Genomic DNA, 19,033 nt, shown 5'->3' on the forward strand with positions numbered 1-19,033 from the left:
ATGCTTCAATTATCAATTTGTGCTCTTTTGAGTTTGTTGATTTTTTTTTATTTAGTAGAAAAGGCCTATCGGGCAAATTATTAATTATTATCTGAATTGTTTATTAATGAAACCTATACTATATTATGTATAATAATATCCCATAGGCCCTAACAAACTCTGCAGCTACATCTAGTTATAGGCTATATAGTCTATATCATTGGATTAGTATTTTTAATGATGTAACCAATAGCCTGTGGGATGGGGGAGGAGATGAGGTTGTATTCATGTCATACACAACATGTATTAGTCCAATAGTCGTTGGTGGAGAGATTCTGGCTCCAGAGGAGCAGTGCATCGCGCTGTAAGGTATTCTCGTCGTTAGAGGATCGACGTCAGGTCTGCGTGGAAGAGAGGGAAGGGAGAGGGGGAACGAGTCAAATAATTCACTCATCCCGGTTTTTTAACAATTCAAGGGATTGAGCAAATTCTTTTTTGTGTTTCCAAGAAAACATCACACACCAAGTTCGTTCTCTCTAGCTCAAATCGCACTGCACACGCGCAGAGTAGGCAACAGTCAGTTCACGAGAGTTGAATCACACCAAGTCAGTGTTAACACCGGCGCTCACGCGTGTCCGGGAGTTTACTCGAGAACCGTTATGCCGGAGAAAGATAAGCAAGCCTATTAAGATGAGATGCTGGACGACTTTCCCTAACTACGTCCCAATGGAACGTAACTTCCTGCTATTTCCTTGGTGAAGACAGAAAAGTACCATTTGGAAAATAAATGGATTCGAGCTCATAATATTTCATGAGGTAATATAATAACATGATTTCCTATGTTCATTGTAACCTGCCTATCTAGGTGCTTTGTGCTTTGTAAACAAGCTCAGGCATGGAGTCAATCTGAAAACGCCATAGTTGGTTGGATAGGCTCAGCTTCTTTAATGCGATTAGTGTTAGGATATACTTTCTACTTTCTTTTTTCCAGCGTTATTTGACTGCCTTGATAGTGATGGTGAACGCGACAACGCTATATCTGTAGTCTATTTCAACAATAACAGCCACAGCAGTGTCCTTAACCGTTGTTGTATGATGCGGTGATATTATGGAGATGTATAACAGTCTATGGTCACACGGTCTATTAAAACATTAATTGTAACTGATATGAACATGTAGCCTATAGTACAATTGGAAAGTCACAATTTCTTTACATTTCACATATGCTCAAAGAAGTTATAGGCTATATGCTTCTTATTTTCACAATATAATTTTGAGGTTACTGTAAATTTGATGAAAACAGTAGTTACATAATTTACTCAATTTTTCAAAAAATTTCAAGAGCCCTTGTCTGAGATTGTACGTTTCTTTATGGATCGTAGCCTAGATGCTGTGTAGAAAGGACATTAAATGTCATATAAAACACCAAAATACCAGTCTGATACATGTTTCAGGGCCCTGTGATGGTATTCAAAGCTTATTGACATTAAAGCTATGAGAACCATGGATGCAAGGACTGACCATCCATTATAGTAAAATGATAGTTTTAACCATGTTTTGATGTTATACAGTGTTTGTTTACATTACGTTGTTTACAATCATTGGACTAAATCAAGCTTTTATTTTGGGTTCTAATGGGGGTATGACAGTTGAACTTAGCTCATGAGGCATTTATAAGTCATATTCTTCAAGAATCAATGGGTGTATTCATTTCTAAGTCCAAAATTGGTGTAGCAACTTTCAATTCAAAAGTTATAAAAAGTTAAACAAACAACAATTCTATCTGTTCTGTTTAAGATGAAAAATAGTTAAATAATGTTACAAATATTATTATTAGTATCATTATTATAATAGTTAACGATGAATAATGATAATGATAAAACTATCATTAATATTCATAATAATATATTTAATTAGTTTATACAGACTGACTGCCAGATGATGATTTTAGGACATGCTTTTAGAATTATATGATCACAAAATACAACAAAATAATTTAATCTACAAATGGGAGTCTAAATAATGTCCTTTTCATTCAATAAATACCTAAATACATAACTCAAACAATTATGTTGGATGTCTCTAAAATGTGGACTATAAACAATTACACAAATTTACAATAAATAAAATCATATTTTATTTTTCATTTGACTCTTAACATTACATCCTGAGATGTTCTGTTAATTAGTATACTGACATTTGAAGCCAATCAGTCAACTAAACAACTGATTAAAACATAGGCCGTATTCACTTTTGTGGAGGGAATCGAACATTAGAGAACTGCTTTCCAGGTTAGAGATATTACAGCACCATACTCACTTATTACTTTGGTACCATTACATTTTTGTTGTGATAGGTCAGTTTCACATCCAAAATAATTCTGCACAAATGGCGTGCTAACAAGCTCAAGGCTACGTGATGTGATTCTACTGACATCGCTGAGTAGTAGCTGCCAGAGACGTACATACAACAACAATAAAGGTGCTCTTTCTCTGTCTCTCTCTCTCTCTCTCTGCAACACATCACCAGATGCATGAGACTGGCTGCCGCACAAAATGGTAGGTCAGGTTTGAATTTATGGTAGCTGTCTCAATAACATGCATCATGCATCATGGCTATGCATTTCAAACTGGGAGGCGAAAACACAGACACAGATACACTGACAGATACAGGCAAAGACACACACACACACACACACACACACACACACACACACACACACACACACACACACACACACACACACACACACACACACACACACACACACACACACACACACACACACACACACACACACACACACACACACACACACACACACACACACACACACACACACACACACACACACACACACACACACACACACACACACACTCTGCCATGAATAGTTTAGTGGATTATATGTCTGGGAGTGACACAGATATAAACAGAGGGCTAGCTCAGTGTGTTTAGTTAAACAGGGTAAGTGAAAGGGCCCTGTTCAGGAGGGTAAAAAAGTACCACGGCTGATTTGCAGCGCGCCTTATCTTTATTCGCTTTAGCAAATGTCTGCGTTGGTTTACAGTTGGAGCCCCTTCTCTTTCATCCTGAGAGAGAGCACTCACATTGTTTACATGCCTGAGATTAAGGGAGGGCCGGGATGAGTGTAAAAACTATCTGAAATGTACACTGTATACCTTTATATCTGCGTCGCAAATGGCACCCTATTCCTCATATAGTGTAGTACTTTTGACAAGGGCCCATAGGACTCTGTTCAAAAGTAGTGCACTATATAGGGAATTGGGTGCTATTTTGGACGTAGACCTACAGTTTGAGTCTGTATGGTAAAATGGCTGGGGGAATGGTTGCTATGGGAGAGGAGAGGGTCTTGTGAAACTGAACTGTATGGAGCAGACGAGGCTATACCAGGCTGTCTGTGTGTCTGTGTCTCTCATGAAAATATGTTTGTCTTTGAGCTGGGTTTAGAGCTGTGAGAGCACGAAGCTTAGCTGGTGATCTGGACTAATGGAATGAACAGTGTTTAGGAGCCGTTACATAAAACTATCCCCGTATGCTAGAAAAGTAAATATTTAATCCAACTCTTCTGAAGAACAAATTAATCTTGACCCCATGTGCTTAATATCGTGGTCTCCAAGCATGCAGGCTGAGTAATTAGCTTATGTCTAGAGTTTCTTATGATTTACGGTGTTAATATGCAAATATATATTAGGAATATTGTAATTTCATTCATCAAACTAAAAGTCAGAGAATCAAAATGGAGATGCTATAACAGAAATAAAAATATTCAATATGGCCGCTGGTAAACCCATCACAGAGCGCAGACTTTAGTAATTGTAATTCTATGGCCAGAATGTTGCTTGAATATTTATGATTACTTAGTAGTTGTGTATTTACGATGACCTAATAAGCACAACAGTGTAGTCATATGTGGGAATAACGTCACTTGAATGGGTCCGGTAATTCAAATTCTATGTGAGGAACAATCAAGTTTGCTAGCTACTATTCAATCTTTTCATATGAGGGGAGAGCAGAGCAGAGGGTGCAGTATACAGTAGACGATTCCTCCTTGAAACTCACATGGGACCTCTCTGCAAACATAGATCAGATCTATTTTGCATGAATGAAGGCCCATCATCATAAAGTATTTGGGTCATTGTAACCAAATTCCCCCAATGGCACATGGCCCTTGCTGCAGTGATCCACCTTGAAATGACTTTGCCTACACAATTCAACAAATATTTCTATTAAAAATGGTTAGTAGCTTGGGGACGAAACAGTGACCTGGTTTCCAAGAACTGAAACATCTATTCCAAGAAATGTCCCACAATGAGAGAGCATGCCTTGAATGAATTAATATGCAGTTTATTTTTTTATTTTTTTATTCTCTCATTGCAAATATTTGTTGTTGAATACATACCTTCAAGTGTGTATTATTGTAGTGCAAGAATGAGGCATTGACTTCTGCATCCTTGAAATTTCCTTGTAAGGTTTGATTTGAAATAATTGTATCTACCAGAAATGTTCAAACATTTAAACAATTTACTTTTGATTCATCGTTCAATATAAATAGTAATTCATTAAAAATATATACTTTTCTCGTGTAAATAACAGACACAAATTGAAGTAGACGTGTCTTTTACCCAGACCAGATTTTCTTTCTAAAACAGATAGGAATTCCATTGAAGAACATCATTCAAGGTGTGGGATGACAACATTTAATGGTCTGATAAAACATTTTTTATGGAGTCCCCTTTAGTTCCGTTTGTTTCTCCCATTGGTCATTCTGCAGATGTTCATTAGAAAATATTGAATTAATTAGCAGCTTTCCAGTAAGATGTGTTTTATTTCCATACAGTATTAATAGACATAATTATTGTAGAAATACAAAATGAACAGCAATTACTGTACAAGTACATTATGTAAATGCACTTCCTGTCAATTAGTAGTTGAACAAATAAATAATATCTAAATTAAATATTAGGCTATGTTTTTAGGGGCAGGGTTCATCTTTGTATCTTGAAGGTGTGTTACATTGTGTTTGTGCATTGTGGTACACATTGTGGTGTATTTTGTATTTTGTCCAGTCCATTCCATGGGAATGTGTTATTTAAGTATTTTACGAGACCGTTTAGTATTGGAGTCAGTCTGTGTATTGTAAGTCTGTTATTATCTGTAGAGATGCTCTGTTTTATTTGAGTATTATAGTAATTCTATGTCACAGATATCCTATTACATTACTATATAACTTCTATATAAGTTCTATATGTAATAATTCTATGGTCTATGTATTGTAAGTCTGTGTATTGAACTGAAGCTGGTGTTCGTCTCATAGAGATGCTCCAGGAGAAGGCCTCAGCTGTGACGGATGACAGTGTGACTGGGGTCCAGCCTGGAGGGCCCTCAGACCTCAGCCCTGACTCCACTCACCTGGGCCTGCCTACAACTCCCAGCATCTCCCAGGGCAATGAGCCAGACCAGGTAATCATGTAATCATGGGTATTGTAGGCTCTCAACACAGCCAGAAACACAACTGCAAAGGTATTATATGTTCAGAAGTTTCCTATTCTTGGAAATGACAAAATGGGTATGTTTCCTTGCTCTCAATTTCAATGATTTTAGCTATTATTAAGGAAGTTGTTGACTTGTTAACAAAATAATTGGCCATATTAAGTCGTGGGTGTTTTTATTTCTTGTCGGGGAAGAGTAGGTGGACACCCTATCAATTGTGAACGATTTATTGAGAATGAACTGGTTTAACTTAAAAATGCAGATGGCATAATGTATCTTGAAGGTGTGTTACATTGTGTTTGTGCATTGTGGTACACATTGTGCTGTATTTTGTATTTTGTCCAGTCCATTCCATGGGAATGTGTTATTTAAGTATTTTACGAGACAGTTTAGTATTGGAGTCAGTCTGTGTATTGTAAATCTGTTATTATCTGTAGAGATGCTCTGTTGGATTTTTAGTATTATAGTAATTCTATGTCACAGATATCCTATTACATTACTATATAAGTTCTATATAAGTTCTATATGTAATTCTATGGTCTATGGTCTATGTCTATGTATTGTAAGCCTGTGTATTGAACTGAAGCCGTTGTTCGTTCATAATGTGAGTTGTCTATAAACCCACAACAGGTTGCCAACCCTCATGGCTGTCTCTACCTTTCTCTATTAGAATATTGAGAACATCAAGGTTCTTCTTCATGAGAGGGAGCTGTGGAAGAAGTTCCATGAGGCGGGAACAGAGATGATCATAACGAAAGCAGGCAGGTGAGTACCTACAGTTCATATATCACAGCAATACATGGCCTATACCATATTAGTAGACTGTACCAGACTCATCTCAGATTCACCACAAATATGTGTTACTTCTGCAAATTGAGTAGCTGCTTTCATTAGTGTTAAAATGTAGTCATTATGGCACCTCCATTTTGAGTAGCTATGGCCATCTGTTGGAGCTAAGGCAATCAATTACACCATGCTACAGTTATGTCACGCTGGGTCGCAGGTAGAGAAAATGAAGAGACATCATTTCTGCCCCAGTGAACATCTAATTGAAAACACAAACCCACAGCTCTGCTCTGTGTGTTAGATTTAATGCTGCCCTGTGGATTAGACAGTCTGGCCCTTAACCTGGACTTTAACCAGAAGATGACTAGATTCTCTCTAACCAACCTCCGCCCACCCTACATTCCTCACAGGGGCTTTTTTCCCAGTCCAAAATGTAAAAGGTCACCACAATTTTTCTTTAATGCCACATCAACTGTGAAAGATGGGCTTTACCTTGTCCAGCTGATAAAGTGTGCCGAGAATCCTTTAAAACCTTTGAAGGACCCGGCCTCAGAGTGATGCTTAGCTACGCATCTCCACCAGCTGCGCTCAGCTGAAAAACCTGACTGACTGAATAGGCTTATACAGTCAGTCAGCCTGAGAAGCCAGAGAAGAGCAGGGCGGCGTCCAAAACGGCACCCTGTTACCTTTATAGTGCACTACTTTTGACCCGAGCCGATGGTGAGCATGAATAGGCTGCTATATGGGACGCACACCAGGTTTATGTTGCTCGGTAATGGAGCAGGAGCAGCTACAGTGTGTAATTCAACAATTCTAAGAATGAACTCTGTCTGAACTGATGTGAAGATAAAATGTTATTGAACATAAAAATGGATTGTAAATGAAACCAGTTGTAGGCCACAACATTGTGGAATGTTGTAGGTAGGATAACAAAAACTGTAGGGGCCAAAATTGTAATCTGAAATTTTTACAGGTATATTTCTATGTAAAAATTATGAGTAAACATAGCAAGGCCGCTTCACTGCTACACCAGCTCGAGCTAGACATTTTGCACTGCATGTTCTAACAGAAATATTGTTGTTCAATTGGCAACTGAGACTGCCAAAACAATTCAATGCCAATCTATTCCAACACCAAGTTTTTTCAGAGTATCTGGAAGGAGCATCAAGCAGTAGTGCTCGGAGCTGCTAGATGCTAAAGGATCTGACGAGCTAGCAGGTTTTAATCCCTCTCAGTACTTGAAGAGTGAATGAGTAAATTAATAAATGAATGAATGAAGGTTCTCAGGAACATTTTCTCTTGTAAGGGATGACAGTGAGAGGTCAACATGCTATAGAGGTTGTGCAGTGTCCGGTCAGCACTCCTTGGAAGGGGCACAGTGCAGCTTGACCCTTCAGCCTCTTACAGTGTAGCTTGACCCTTCAGCCTCTTACAGTGTAGCTTGGCCATTCAGCCTCTTTACAGTGCAGCTTGGCCATTCAGCCTCTTACAGTGCAGCTTAACTCTTCAGCCTCTTACAGTGTAGCTTGGCCATTCAGCCTCTTACAGGGTAGCTTTGCCCTTCAGCCTATTACAGTGCCGCTTGACCCTTCAGCCTCTTACAGTGTAGCTTGACCCTTCAGCCTCTTACAGTGTAGCTTGACCCTTCAGCCTCTTACAGTGTAGCTTTGCCCTTCAGCCTCTTACAGTGTAGCTTGACCCTTCAGCCTCTTACAGTGCAGCTTGACCCTTCAGTCTCTTACAGTGTAGCTTGACCCTTCAGCCTCTTACAGTGTAGCTTGACCCTTCAGCCTCTTACAGTGCAGCTTGACCCTTCAGCCTCTTACAGTGCAGCTTGGCCCTTCAGCCTCTTACAGTGCAGCTTGACCCTTCAGCCTCTTACAGTGTAGCTTGACCCTTCAGCCTCTTACAGTGCAGCTTGACCCTTCAGCCTCTTACAGTGCAGCTTGGCCCTTCAGCCTCTTACAGTGCAGCTTGACCCTTTAGCCTCTTACAGTGTAGCTTGACCCTTCAGCCTCTTACAGTGCAGCTTGACCCTTCAGCCTCTTACAGTGCAGCTTGACCCTTCAGCCTCTTACAGTGTAGCTTGGCCATTCAGCCTCTTACAGTGCAGCTTGACCCTTCAGCCTCTTACAGTGTAGCTTGGCCATTCAGCCTCTTACAGTGTAGCTTTGCCCTTCAGCCTCTTACAGTGCAGCTTGACCCTTCAGCCTCTTACAGTGTAGCTTGACCCTTCAGCCTCTTACAGTGTAGCTTTGCCCTTCAGCCTCTTACAGTGTAGCTTGACCCTTCAGCCTCTTACAGTGTAGCTTGACCCTTCTGTCATGTTTGTCATTTATTATCATGTCTTGTCCCTGTGCTCCCCATGCTATTCGTTTCCCTCTGCTGGTCTTATTTGGTTCTTTCCCTCCTTCTATCCCTCTCTCTCCTCCTCCCTCTCTCACTCTCTCGCTCTCTCTTCTCTCTATCGTTCCGTTCCTGCTCCCAGCTGTTCCTATTCCCCTAATCATCATTTAGTCTTCCCACACCTGTTCCCGATCCTTTCCCCTGATTAGAGTCCCTATTTATTCCTTTGTGATCCGTTCCTGTCCCGTCGGTTCCTTGTATTGTATTCACCATGCTGTGATTGCGTTTCGCCCTGTCCTGTCGTGTTTTTGCCGTGATTGTGTATCGCCCTGTCCTGTCGTGTTTTTGCCTTCATCAGATGCTGCGTGTGAGCAGGTGTCTCTGTCGACTACGGCCTGCGCCTACCCGAAGCGACCTGCAGTCTGTGGCCGCTTCTCCAGTTGTTTCCCCTCTACAAGTCTAGAGGATTTCTGTTATTCCGTTTTGGACTTAATAAACTCTGTTTCTGTTAAGTCGCTTTTGGGTCCTCTTTCACCTGCATGACAGAAGGAACCGACCAAGGAATGGACCCAGCGACTACAGACGCTCGTTACACTGCCGTCGAGATCCAAGGAGCCATGCTCGGCAGACACGAGCAGGAATTGTCTGCTGCTCGCCATGCCGTGGAGAACCTGGCCGCTCTGGTTTCCGACCTCTCTGGACAGTTCCAGAGTCTACGTCTCGTGCCACCTGTTACTTCCTGGCCTGCCGAGCCTCCAGAACCTAGGGTTAATAACCCACCTTGCTACTCCGGGCAGCCCACTGAGTGTCGCTCCTTTCTCACGCAGTGTGAGATTGTGTTCTCTCTCCAACCCAACACATACTCTAGAGAGAGAGCTCGGGTTGCTTACGTCATTTCACTCCTTACTGGCCGGGCTCGAGAATGGGGCACAGCTATCTGGGAGGCAAGGGCCGATTGCTCTAACAAATTCCAGAACTTTAAAGAGGAGATGATTCGGGTTTTTGACCGTTCAGTTTTTGGTAGGGAGGCTTCTAGGGCCCTGGCTTCCTTATGCCAAGGTGAACGGTCCATAACGGATTATTCTATTGAGTTTCGCACTCTTGCTGCCTCTAGTGAGTGGAACGAGCCGGCGCTGCTCGCTCGTTTTCTGGAGGGACTCCACGCAGTGGTTAAGGATGAGATTCTCTCCCGGGAGGTTCCATCAGATGTGGATTCTTTGATTGCTCTCGCCATCCGCATAGAACGACGGGTAGATCTTCGTCACCGGGCTCGTGGAAGAGAGCTCGCATCAACGGTGTTTCCCTGCTCCGCATCGCAACCATCTCCCTCCTCTGGCTTTGAGACTGAGCCCATGCAGCTGGGAGGGATTCGCATCTCGAATAAGGAGAGGGAATGGAGGATCACCAACCGCCTGTGCCTCTATTGCGGAGTTGCTGGACATTTTGTTAATTCATGTCCAGTAAGAGGCCAGAGCCCATCAGTAAGCGGAGGGCTACTGGTGAGCGCTACTACTCAGGTCCCTTCATCTAGATCTTGTACTACTATGTCGGTCCATCTACGCTGGACCGGTTCGGGTGCTACATGCAGTGCTTTGATTGACTCTGGGGCTGAGGGTTGTTTCATGGACGAAGCATGGGCTCGGAAACATAACATTCCTTTCAGACCGTTAGACAGGCCTACGCCCATGTTTGCCTTAGATGGTAGTCATCTTCCCAGTATCAAATTTGAGACACTACCTTTAACTCTCACAGTATCTGGTAACCACAGTGAGACTATTTCTTTTTGATTTTCCGTTCACCGTTTACACCTGTTGTTTTGGGTCATCCCTGGCTTGTATGTCATAATCCTTCTATTAATTGGTCTAGTAATTCTATCCTATCCTGGAACGTTTCTTGTCATGTGAAGTGTTTAATGTCTGCCATCCCTCCCGTTTCTTCTGTCCCTACTTCTCAGGAGGAACCTGGCGATTTGACAGGAGTGCCGGAGGAATATCATGATCTGCGCACGGTCTTCAGTCGGTCCCGAGCCAACTCCCTTCCTCCTCACCGGTCGTATGATTGTAGTATTGATCTCCTTCCGGGGACCACTCCTCCTCGAGGTAGACTATACTCTCTGTCGGCTCCCGAACGTAAGGCTCTCGAGGATTATTTGTCTGTGTCTCTTGACGCCGGTACCATAGTGCCTTCTTCTTCTCCGGCCGGGGCGGGGTTCTTTTTTGTTAAGAAGAAGGACGGTACTCTGCGCCCCTGCGTGGATTATCGAGGGCTGAATGACATAACGGTTAAGAATCGTTATCCGCTTCCCCTTATGTCATCAGCCTTCGAGATTCTGCAGGGAGCCAGGTGCTTTACTAAGTTGGACCTTCGTAACGCTTACCATCTCGTGCGCATCAGAGAGGGGGACGAGTGGAAAACGGCGTTTAACACTCCGTTAGGGCATTTTGAGTACCGGGTTCTGCCGTTCGGTCTCGCCAATGCGCCAGCTGTTTTTCAGGCATTAGTTAATGATGTTCTGAGAGACATGCTGAACATTTTTGTTTTTGTCTATCTTGACGATATCCTGATTTTTTCTCCGTCACTCGAGATTCATGTTCAGCACGTTCGACGTGTTCTACAGCGCCTTTTAGAGAATTGTCTCTACGTAAAGGCTGAGAAGTGCTCTTTTCATGTCTCCTCCGTTACTTTTCTCGGTTCCGTTATTTCCGCTGAAGGCATTCAGATGGATTCCGCTAAGGTCCAAGCTGTCAGTGATTGGCCCGTTCCAAGGTCACGTGTCGAGTTGCAGCGCTTTTAGGTTTCGCTAATTTCTATCGGCGTTTCATTCGTAATTTCGGTCAAGTTGCTGCCCCTCTCACAGCTCTTACTTCTGTCAAGACGTGTTTTAAGTGGTCCGGTTCCGCCCAGGAGCTTTTGATCTTCTAAAAGAACGTTTTACGTCCGCTCCTATCCTCGTTACTCCTGACGTCACTAGACAATTCATTGTCGAGGTTGACGCTTCAGAGGTAGGCGTGGGAGCCATCCTATCCCAGCGCTTCCAGTCTGACGATAAGGTTCATCCTTGCGCTTATTTTTCTCATCGCCTGTCGCCATCTGAGCGCAACTATGATGTGGGTAACCGTGAACTGCTCGCCATCCGCTAGCCCTAGGCGAATGGCGACAGTGGTTGAGGGGGCGACCGTTCCTTTTGTCGTTTGGACAGACCATAAGAACCTTGAGTACATCCGTTCTGCCAAACGACTTAATGCCCGTCAAGCTCGTTGGGCGTTGTTTTTCGCTCGTTTCGAGTTTGTGATTTCTTACCGTCCGGGTAGCAAGAACACCAAGCCTGATGCCTTATCCCGTCTGTTTAGTTCTTCTGTGGCTTCTACTGATCCCGAGGGGATTCTTCCTTATGGGCGTGTTGTCGGGTTAACAGTCTGGGGAATTGAAAGACAGGTTAAGCAAGCACTCACGCACACTGCGTCGCCGCGCTTGTCCTAGTAACCTCCTTTTCGTTCCTGTTTCCACTCGTCTGGCTGTTCTTCAGTGGGCTCACTCTGCCAAGTTAGCTGGTCATCCCGGTGTTCGAGGCACTCTTGCGTCTATTCGCCAGCGCTTTTGGTGGCCGACTCAGGAGCGTGACACGCGCCGTTTCGTGGCTGCTTGTTCGGACTGCGCGCAGACTAAGTCGGGTAACTCTCCTCCTGCCGGTCGTCTCAGACCGCTCCCCATTCCTTCTCGACCATGGTCTCACATTGCCTTAGACTTCATTACCGGTCTGCCTTTGTCTGCGGGGAAGACTGTGATTCTGACGGTTGTCGATAGGTTCTCTAAGGCGGCACATTTCATTCCCCTCGCTAAACTTCCTTCCGCTAAGGAGACGGCACAAATCATTATTGAGAATGTATTCAGAATTCATGGCCTCCCGTTAGACGCCGTTTCAGACAGAGGCCCGCAATTCACGTCACAGTTTTGGAGGGAGTTCTGTCGTTTGATTGGTGCGTCCGTCAGTCTCTCTTCCGGGTTTCATCCCCAGTCTAACGGTCAAGCAGAGAGGGCCAATCAGACGATTGGTCGCATACTACGCAGCCTTTCTTTCAGAAACCCTGCGTCTTGGGCAGAACAGCTCCCCTGGGCAGAATACGCTCACAATTCGCTTCCTTCGTCTGCTACCGGGTTATCTCCGTTTCAGAGTAGTCTGGGTTACCAGCCTCCTCTGTTCTCATCCCAGCTTGCCGAGTCCAGCGTTCCCTCCGCTCAAGCGTTTGTCCAACGTTGTGAGCGCACCTGGAGGAGGGTGAGGTCTGCACTTTGCCGTTACAGGGCACAGACGGTGAGAGCCGCCAATAAACGCAGGATTAAGAGTCCAAGGTATTGTTGCGGCCAGAGAGTGTGGCTTTCCACTCGCAACCTTCCTCTTACGACAGCTTCTCGTAAGTTGACTCCGCGGTTCATTGGTCCGTTCCGTGTCTCCCAGGTCGTCAATCCTGTCGCTGTGCGACTGCTTCTTCCGCGACATCTTCGTCGCGTCCATCCTGTCTTCCATGTCTCCTGTGTTAAGCCCTTTCTTCGCACCCCGTTCGTCTTCCCTCCCCCTCCCGTCCTTGTCGAGAGCGCACCTATTTACAAGGTACATAAGATCATGGACATGCGTTCTCGGGGACGGGGTCACCAATACCTAGTGGATTGGGAGGGTTACGGTCCTGAGGAGAGGAGTTGGGTTCCGTCTCGGGACGTGCTGGACCGTTCACTCATCGATGATTTCCTCCGTTGCCGCCAGGATTCCTCCTCGAGTGCGCCAGGAGGCGCTCGGTGAGTGGGGGGGTACTGTCATGTTTGTCATTTATTATCATGTCTTGTCCCTGTGCTCCCCATGCTATTCGTTTCCCTCTGCTGGTCTTATTTGGTTCTTTCCCTCCTTCTATCCCTCTCTCTCCTCCTCCCTCTCTCACTCTCTCGCTCTCTCTTCTCTCTATCGTTCCGTTCCTGCTCCCAGCTGTTCCTATTCCCCTAATCATCATTTAGTCTTCCCACACCTGTTCCCGATCCTTTCCCCTGATTAGAGTCCCTATTTATTCCTTTGTGATCCGTTCCTGTCCCGTCGGTTCCTTGTATTGTATTCACCATGCTGTGATTGCGTTTCGCCCTGTCCTGTCGTGTTTTTGCCGTGATTGTGTATCGCCCTGTCCTGTCGTGTTTTTTGCCTTCATCAGATGCTGCGTGTGAGCAGGTGTCTCTGTCGACTACGGCCTGCGCCTACCCGAAGCGACCTGCAGTCTGTGGCCGCTTCTCCAGTTGTTTCCCCTCTACAAGTCTAGAGGATTTCTGTTATTCCGTTTTGGACTTAATAAACTCTGTTTCTGTTAAGTCGCTTTTGGGTCCTCTTTCACCTGCATGACACCTTCAGCCTCTTACAGTGTAGCTTGACCCTTCAGCCTCTTACAGTGTAGCTTGACCCTTAGGCCTCTTACAGTGTAGCTTGACGCTTCAGCCTCTTACAGTGCAGCTTGACCCTTCAGCTTCTTACAGTGCAGCTTGGCCCTTCAGCCTCTTACAGTGCAGCTTGACCCTTCAGCCTCTTACAGTGTAGCTTGACCATTCAGCCTCTTACAGTGCAGCTTGACCCTTCAGCCTCTTACAGTGTAGCTTGACCCTTCAGCCTCTTACAGTGCAGCTTGACCCTTCAGCCTCTTACAGTGCAGCTTGACCCTTCAGCTTCTTACAGTGCAGCTTGGCCCTTCAGCCTCTTACAGTGCAGCTTGACCCTTCAGCCTCTTACAGTGTAGCTTGACCATTCAGCCTCTTACAGTGCAGCTTGACCCTTCAGCCTCTTACAGTGTAGCTTGACCCTTCAGCCTCTTACAGTGCAGCTTGACCCTTCAGCCTCTTACAGTGCAGCTTGACCCTTCAGCCTCTTACAGTGCAGCTTGACCCTTCAGCCTCTTACAGTGTAGCTTGACCCTTCAGCCTCTTACAGTGCAGCTTGGCCATTCAGCCTCTTACAGTGCAGCTTGACCCTTCAGCCTCTTATAGTGCAGCTTGGCCCTTCAGCCTCTTACAGTGCAGCTTGACCCTTTAGTCTCTTACAGTGCAGCTTGGCCCTTCAGCCTCTTACATTTACATTTAAGTCATTTAGCAGACGCTTTTATCCAGAGCGACTTACAAATTGGTGCATTCACCCTATGACATCCAGTGGAACAGTCACTTTACAATAGTGCATCTAAAACTTAAGGGGGGGTGAGAGGGATTACTTATCCTATCCTAGGTATTCCTTAAAGAGGTGGGGTTTCAGGTGTCTCCGGAAGGTGGTGATTGACTCCGCTGTCCTGGCGTCGTGAGGGAGTTTGTTCCACCATTGGGGGCCAGGGCAGCGAACAGTTTTGACTGGGCTGAGCGGGAGCTGTACTTCCTCAGTGGTAGGGAGGCGAGCAGGCCAGAGGTGGATGAACGCAGTGCCCTTGTTTGGGTGTAGGGCCTGATCAGAGCCTGGAGGTACTGAGGTGCCGTTCCCCTCACAGCTCCGTAGGCAAGCACCATGGTCTTGTAGCGGATGCGAGCTTCAACTGGAAGCCAGTGGAGAGAACGGAGGAGCGGGGTGACGTGAGAGAACTTGGGAAGGTTGAACACCAGACGGGCTGCGGCGTTCTGGATGAGTTGAAGGGGTTTAATGGCACAGGCAGGGAGCCCAGCCAACAGCGAGTTGCAGTAATCCAGACGGGAGATGACAAGTGCCTGGATTAGGACCTGCGCCGCTTCCTGTGTGAGGCAGGGTCGTACTCTGCGGATGTTGTAGAGCATGAACCTACAGGAACGGGCCACCGCCTTGATGTTGGTTGAGAACGACAGGGTGTTGTCCAGGATCACGCCAAGGTTCTTGGCGCTCTGGGAGGAGGACACAATGGAGTTGTCAACCGTGATGGCGAGATCATGGAACGGGCAGTCCTTCCCCGGGAGGAAGAGCAGCTCCGTCTTGCCGAGGTTCAGCTTGAGGTGGTGATCCGTCATCCACACTGATATGTCTGCCAGACAGTGCAGCTTAACCCTTCAGCCTCTTACAGTGCAGCTTGACCCTTCAGCTTCTTACAGTGCAGCTTGGCCCTTCAGCCTCTTACAGTGCAGCTTGACCCTTTAGCCTCTTACAGTGTAGCTTAACCATTCAGCCTCTTACAGTGCAGTTTGACCCTTCAGCCTCTTACAGTGTAGCTTGACCCTTCAGCCTCTTACAGTGCAGCTTGACCCTTCAGCCTCTTACAGTGCAGCTTGACCCTTCAGCCTCTTACAGTGCAGCTTGACCCTTCAGCCTCTTACAGTGTAGCTTGACCCTTCAGCCTCTTACAGTGCAGCTTGGCCCTTCAGCCTCTTACAGTGTAGCTTGACCCTTCAGCCTCTTACAGTGCAGCTTCGCCATTCAGCCTCTTACAGCGCTGCTTGGCCATTCAGCCTCTTACAGTGTAGCTTGGCCATTCAGCCTCTTACAGTGCAGCATGGCCATTGAGCCTCTTACAGTGCAGCTTGGCCATTCAGCCTCTTACAGTGCAGCTTGACCCTTCAGCCTCTTATAGTGCAGCTTGGCCCTTCAGCCTCTTACAGTGCAGCTTGACCCTTCAGCCTCTTACAGTGTAGCTTTGCCCTTCAGCCTCTTACAGTGTAGCTTGACCCTTCAGCCTCTTACAGTGCAGCTTGGCCCTTCAGCCTCTTACAGTGCAGCTTGGCCCTTTAGTCTCTTACAGTGCAGCTTGGCCCTTCAGCCTCTTACAGTGCAGTCAGTGAACTCCTTACTGAGGAACGTAGATGTAGTTTGTTATTGTGAGTGCAGCAATCCCAGTCTTAATTCTTACTCTTCAACGTACCTAGGCAGTGCTCCAACTCTCCCCTCTCTCTCTCTTTCTATAGGCACAGTGCTCATTCTCTCCTCTCTCTCTGTCTGTACACAGCCAGTCAGTGGGAGCGGTGGCAGAGGGGTGATAAGAGGACCACGGGGCCCGCTTTCAGCGGCGTCTAGCGGTGGCCTGGAGCACTCCATCATCCCCCTGCCGCTCCTTTTGATCTCCCTCAGTGTTGGATGTTCCCAGAGACTGGGTGGGAGTCCCAAATGGCACCCTATTCCCTGTATAGTGCACTAGATTTGACCAGAGCTCTATGGGCCTTGGTCAAAAGTAGCACATTATAAATGGAATAGGGTTCTATTTGGGAACAGCCTGGATAGATCCCTTGACTGGAGGGCCTAGGAGGCAGGGAGACTCATAGTGCTGGGCTGCTAGGAAAGAAACAGCTGGCACACACCACACAAACACACACCCACACACTGACACTGATATCACACACATTCTCCATCTCCATTTCTCATTCTCTCCAGTCCTCTACACACACAAACACTCTCTCAGGCACGCATGTTCACAGAAAACACATGCCTTGGGAAAATGTGGCAATCAACTTGTCCTGACTTGTTTGACCTTGTTTTGACAGGCACTCGCTCTAATAACGCATCCCTTTCCGTTGTTCATCATTGTCATATTCCGTTTTTGATGACACAAAGGCGTGCTTTAGAGTAAAGTCCTGCACCTCAAGGGGACGGGCAGTAAAGCTTAGATATTTCTTCATGGCTGTTTGGCAGCTTTGCCATGGAAACCACAGCATCTGTCATCAGGCAGGGCTGAGGTGGCTGAGCCATCGAGGTCCTCGATTAGCCATTAGCAATGCTAAGTGATTCAGTGTGGGCCCCCTCGCTGAGCTATGCTGTGGACCCCGTCGTGGTAATGGACTCAGAGGCCCAATCGAACACGGTTTCCACCGTAACTATACACCACTATTTCAACTCATGAGTCATGTCTTTGTCAGAAAATTGAATCATTCTTATGGATGTGCTGAAAAGCCATCAGCAATAATGTCAGGCTGAGTTACATAGAAATAGCCTTATATCCTCCTAGAGACCTCCTGATCTTTTGATACAGGCCTCAATATGGGCCTGGTTGGAGGGTGTGAGTGGGGCTGGGATGAGCTGCAGGTCTGTTTTGGAAGTTCCCCTCAGATTAAAATGTCTTTCTGTGAGCATGACACCAGGACTGATCTCCACACTGATTCAATTTGGAGCCTGAGAGAGAGAGACAGAGGGAGATTACCTGCCTTGAATGCCCTCTACCGTACAGGATGGGTTGAGTATTTGTGATCCATGAACAAGGCATTAGTAAGGGCTCCTGTCAGGCCAGAAAGATCTGGGATGGGTCCTTTGAAGCATTGTGCGTTAGCAGCAGATAGAGGCTGGGTCCCAAATGTCACCCCGTTCCTTATATAGTGCACTACTTTTGATGCACCCAGATCCTTTTGCTTGGTCTGCTTAGGTGGCCCCAGCTATCTGCTCACTCTTACACTCATCTGTTCAGAGAGCATGTCACCGTCAGCCTTTCACAAGTGTGTCTCACACTCTTCTATTCTAAACCTGTTGCCAGGGGATATGGGATGCAGCAGGTCAACTGTACTGGAGTACAGACCCTTTGACCGACCATTCTCTCAGGGGGTGATGCAGTACGATGACAAGTCAGATGTAAAAACTGCTGTCTGATCCGGGCCACCATTAAAAAGCACTTAGGGGTTTATAAGGGGTGCTGCAGATCCCTTTGCAACTTTTTGCTTTGACACAGATGTGATGAAAAAGAGAGCCGTTTCTCAGGGAAGAGGTCACGGAAGGTAGCGCCATTCATGTGTTTTATGGCCTTGTCTGCTATATTAGCATATTCTGTCTATCATTCCTGAGTCTCCCTCTCTCTCTGAGATGGCTGAGAGCAGAGAGCTACACTCACAGCGTTCCTACACTTGTCTTTTTATGGCGCTGCTGCCGCTGCACTCTCAAAAACCATCATGTGAGTTCTAAGAACATCCCACTGGGAACAAACACCATGTCATTTTAACCTGGAAATTTGATTGAAACGTTGATCAATGAGATTTCAACCTTTATCCCCCCACTCATAAAGACAGCCAGAAGTCTGTTGAATAACTGATGTGTTATCACTATGCTTTCAACCATCTAAAAGCACAGTAAAGTTCAAATGGGAATACAATATCAGATATTTTGTATTCATATACAAACTTAATGTGTTATCACTGTGCTTCATCTAATAGCACAACCAAATTACATGGATTGTAGTTGAGATTACATCAAAAGTACATAGTGTAGGGGATCAATGCTATTTGAGATTCTGCACAGATTATTATAGCAATTGTGAAGCTCTCCACCGACCTGCGACCTTTGTGTGCTGTCTTGAACATGCTTCTATGATGACAAAAGAAGACAACCTCAACATGTGGCCGTAGATGTGTTAGTCATTTTAAGGTTGAATAAATAACGGGTTCAGAATATTAGGAAAGAAAGAGAAGCCATCTAAATATATGCATATTTTTCTATGTGTCAGCACCAATTGGTAGATTCAAAAAT

General features: G+C 45.5%; 1 protein-coding gene across 1 annotated transcript in view; it reads left to right on the top strand.

Moving 5' to 3' along the window:
* The first annotated feature begins 417 nt into the window (after positions 1–417).
* Positions 418–19,033, top strand: part of LOC123993944 (T-box transcription factor TBX4-like) — a 40,564-nt gene continuing 21,948 nt past the window's right edge. Inside the window, exons 1-3 of the mRNA XM_046296424.1 lie at positions 418–795; positions 5,318–5,463; positions 6,164–6,258. Coding sequence (XP_046152380.1) covers positions 5,320–5,463; positions 6,164–6,258 — 239 coding nt within the window. The 5' untranslated portion in view covers positions 418–795; positions 5,318–5,319. The remainder of the gene's footprint in view (positions 796–5,317; positions 5,464–6,163; positions 6,259–19,033) is intronic.

This window comes from Oncorhynchus gorbuscha, linkage group LG13 (assembly GCF_021184085.1).
Source record: "Oncorhynchus gorbuscha isolate QuinsamMale2020 ecotype Even-year linkage group LG13, OgorEven_v1.0, whole genome shotgun sequence".
NCBI lineage: Eukaryota > Metazoa > Chordata > Actinopteri > Salmoniformes > Salmonidae > Oncorhynchus > Oncorhynchus gorbuscha.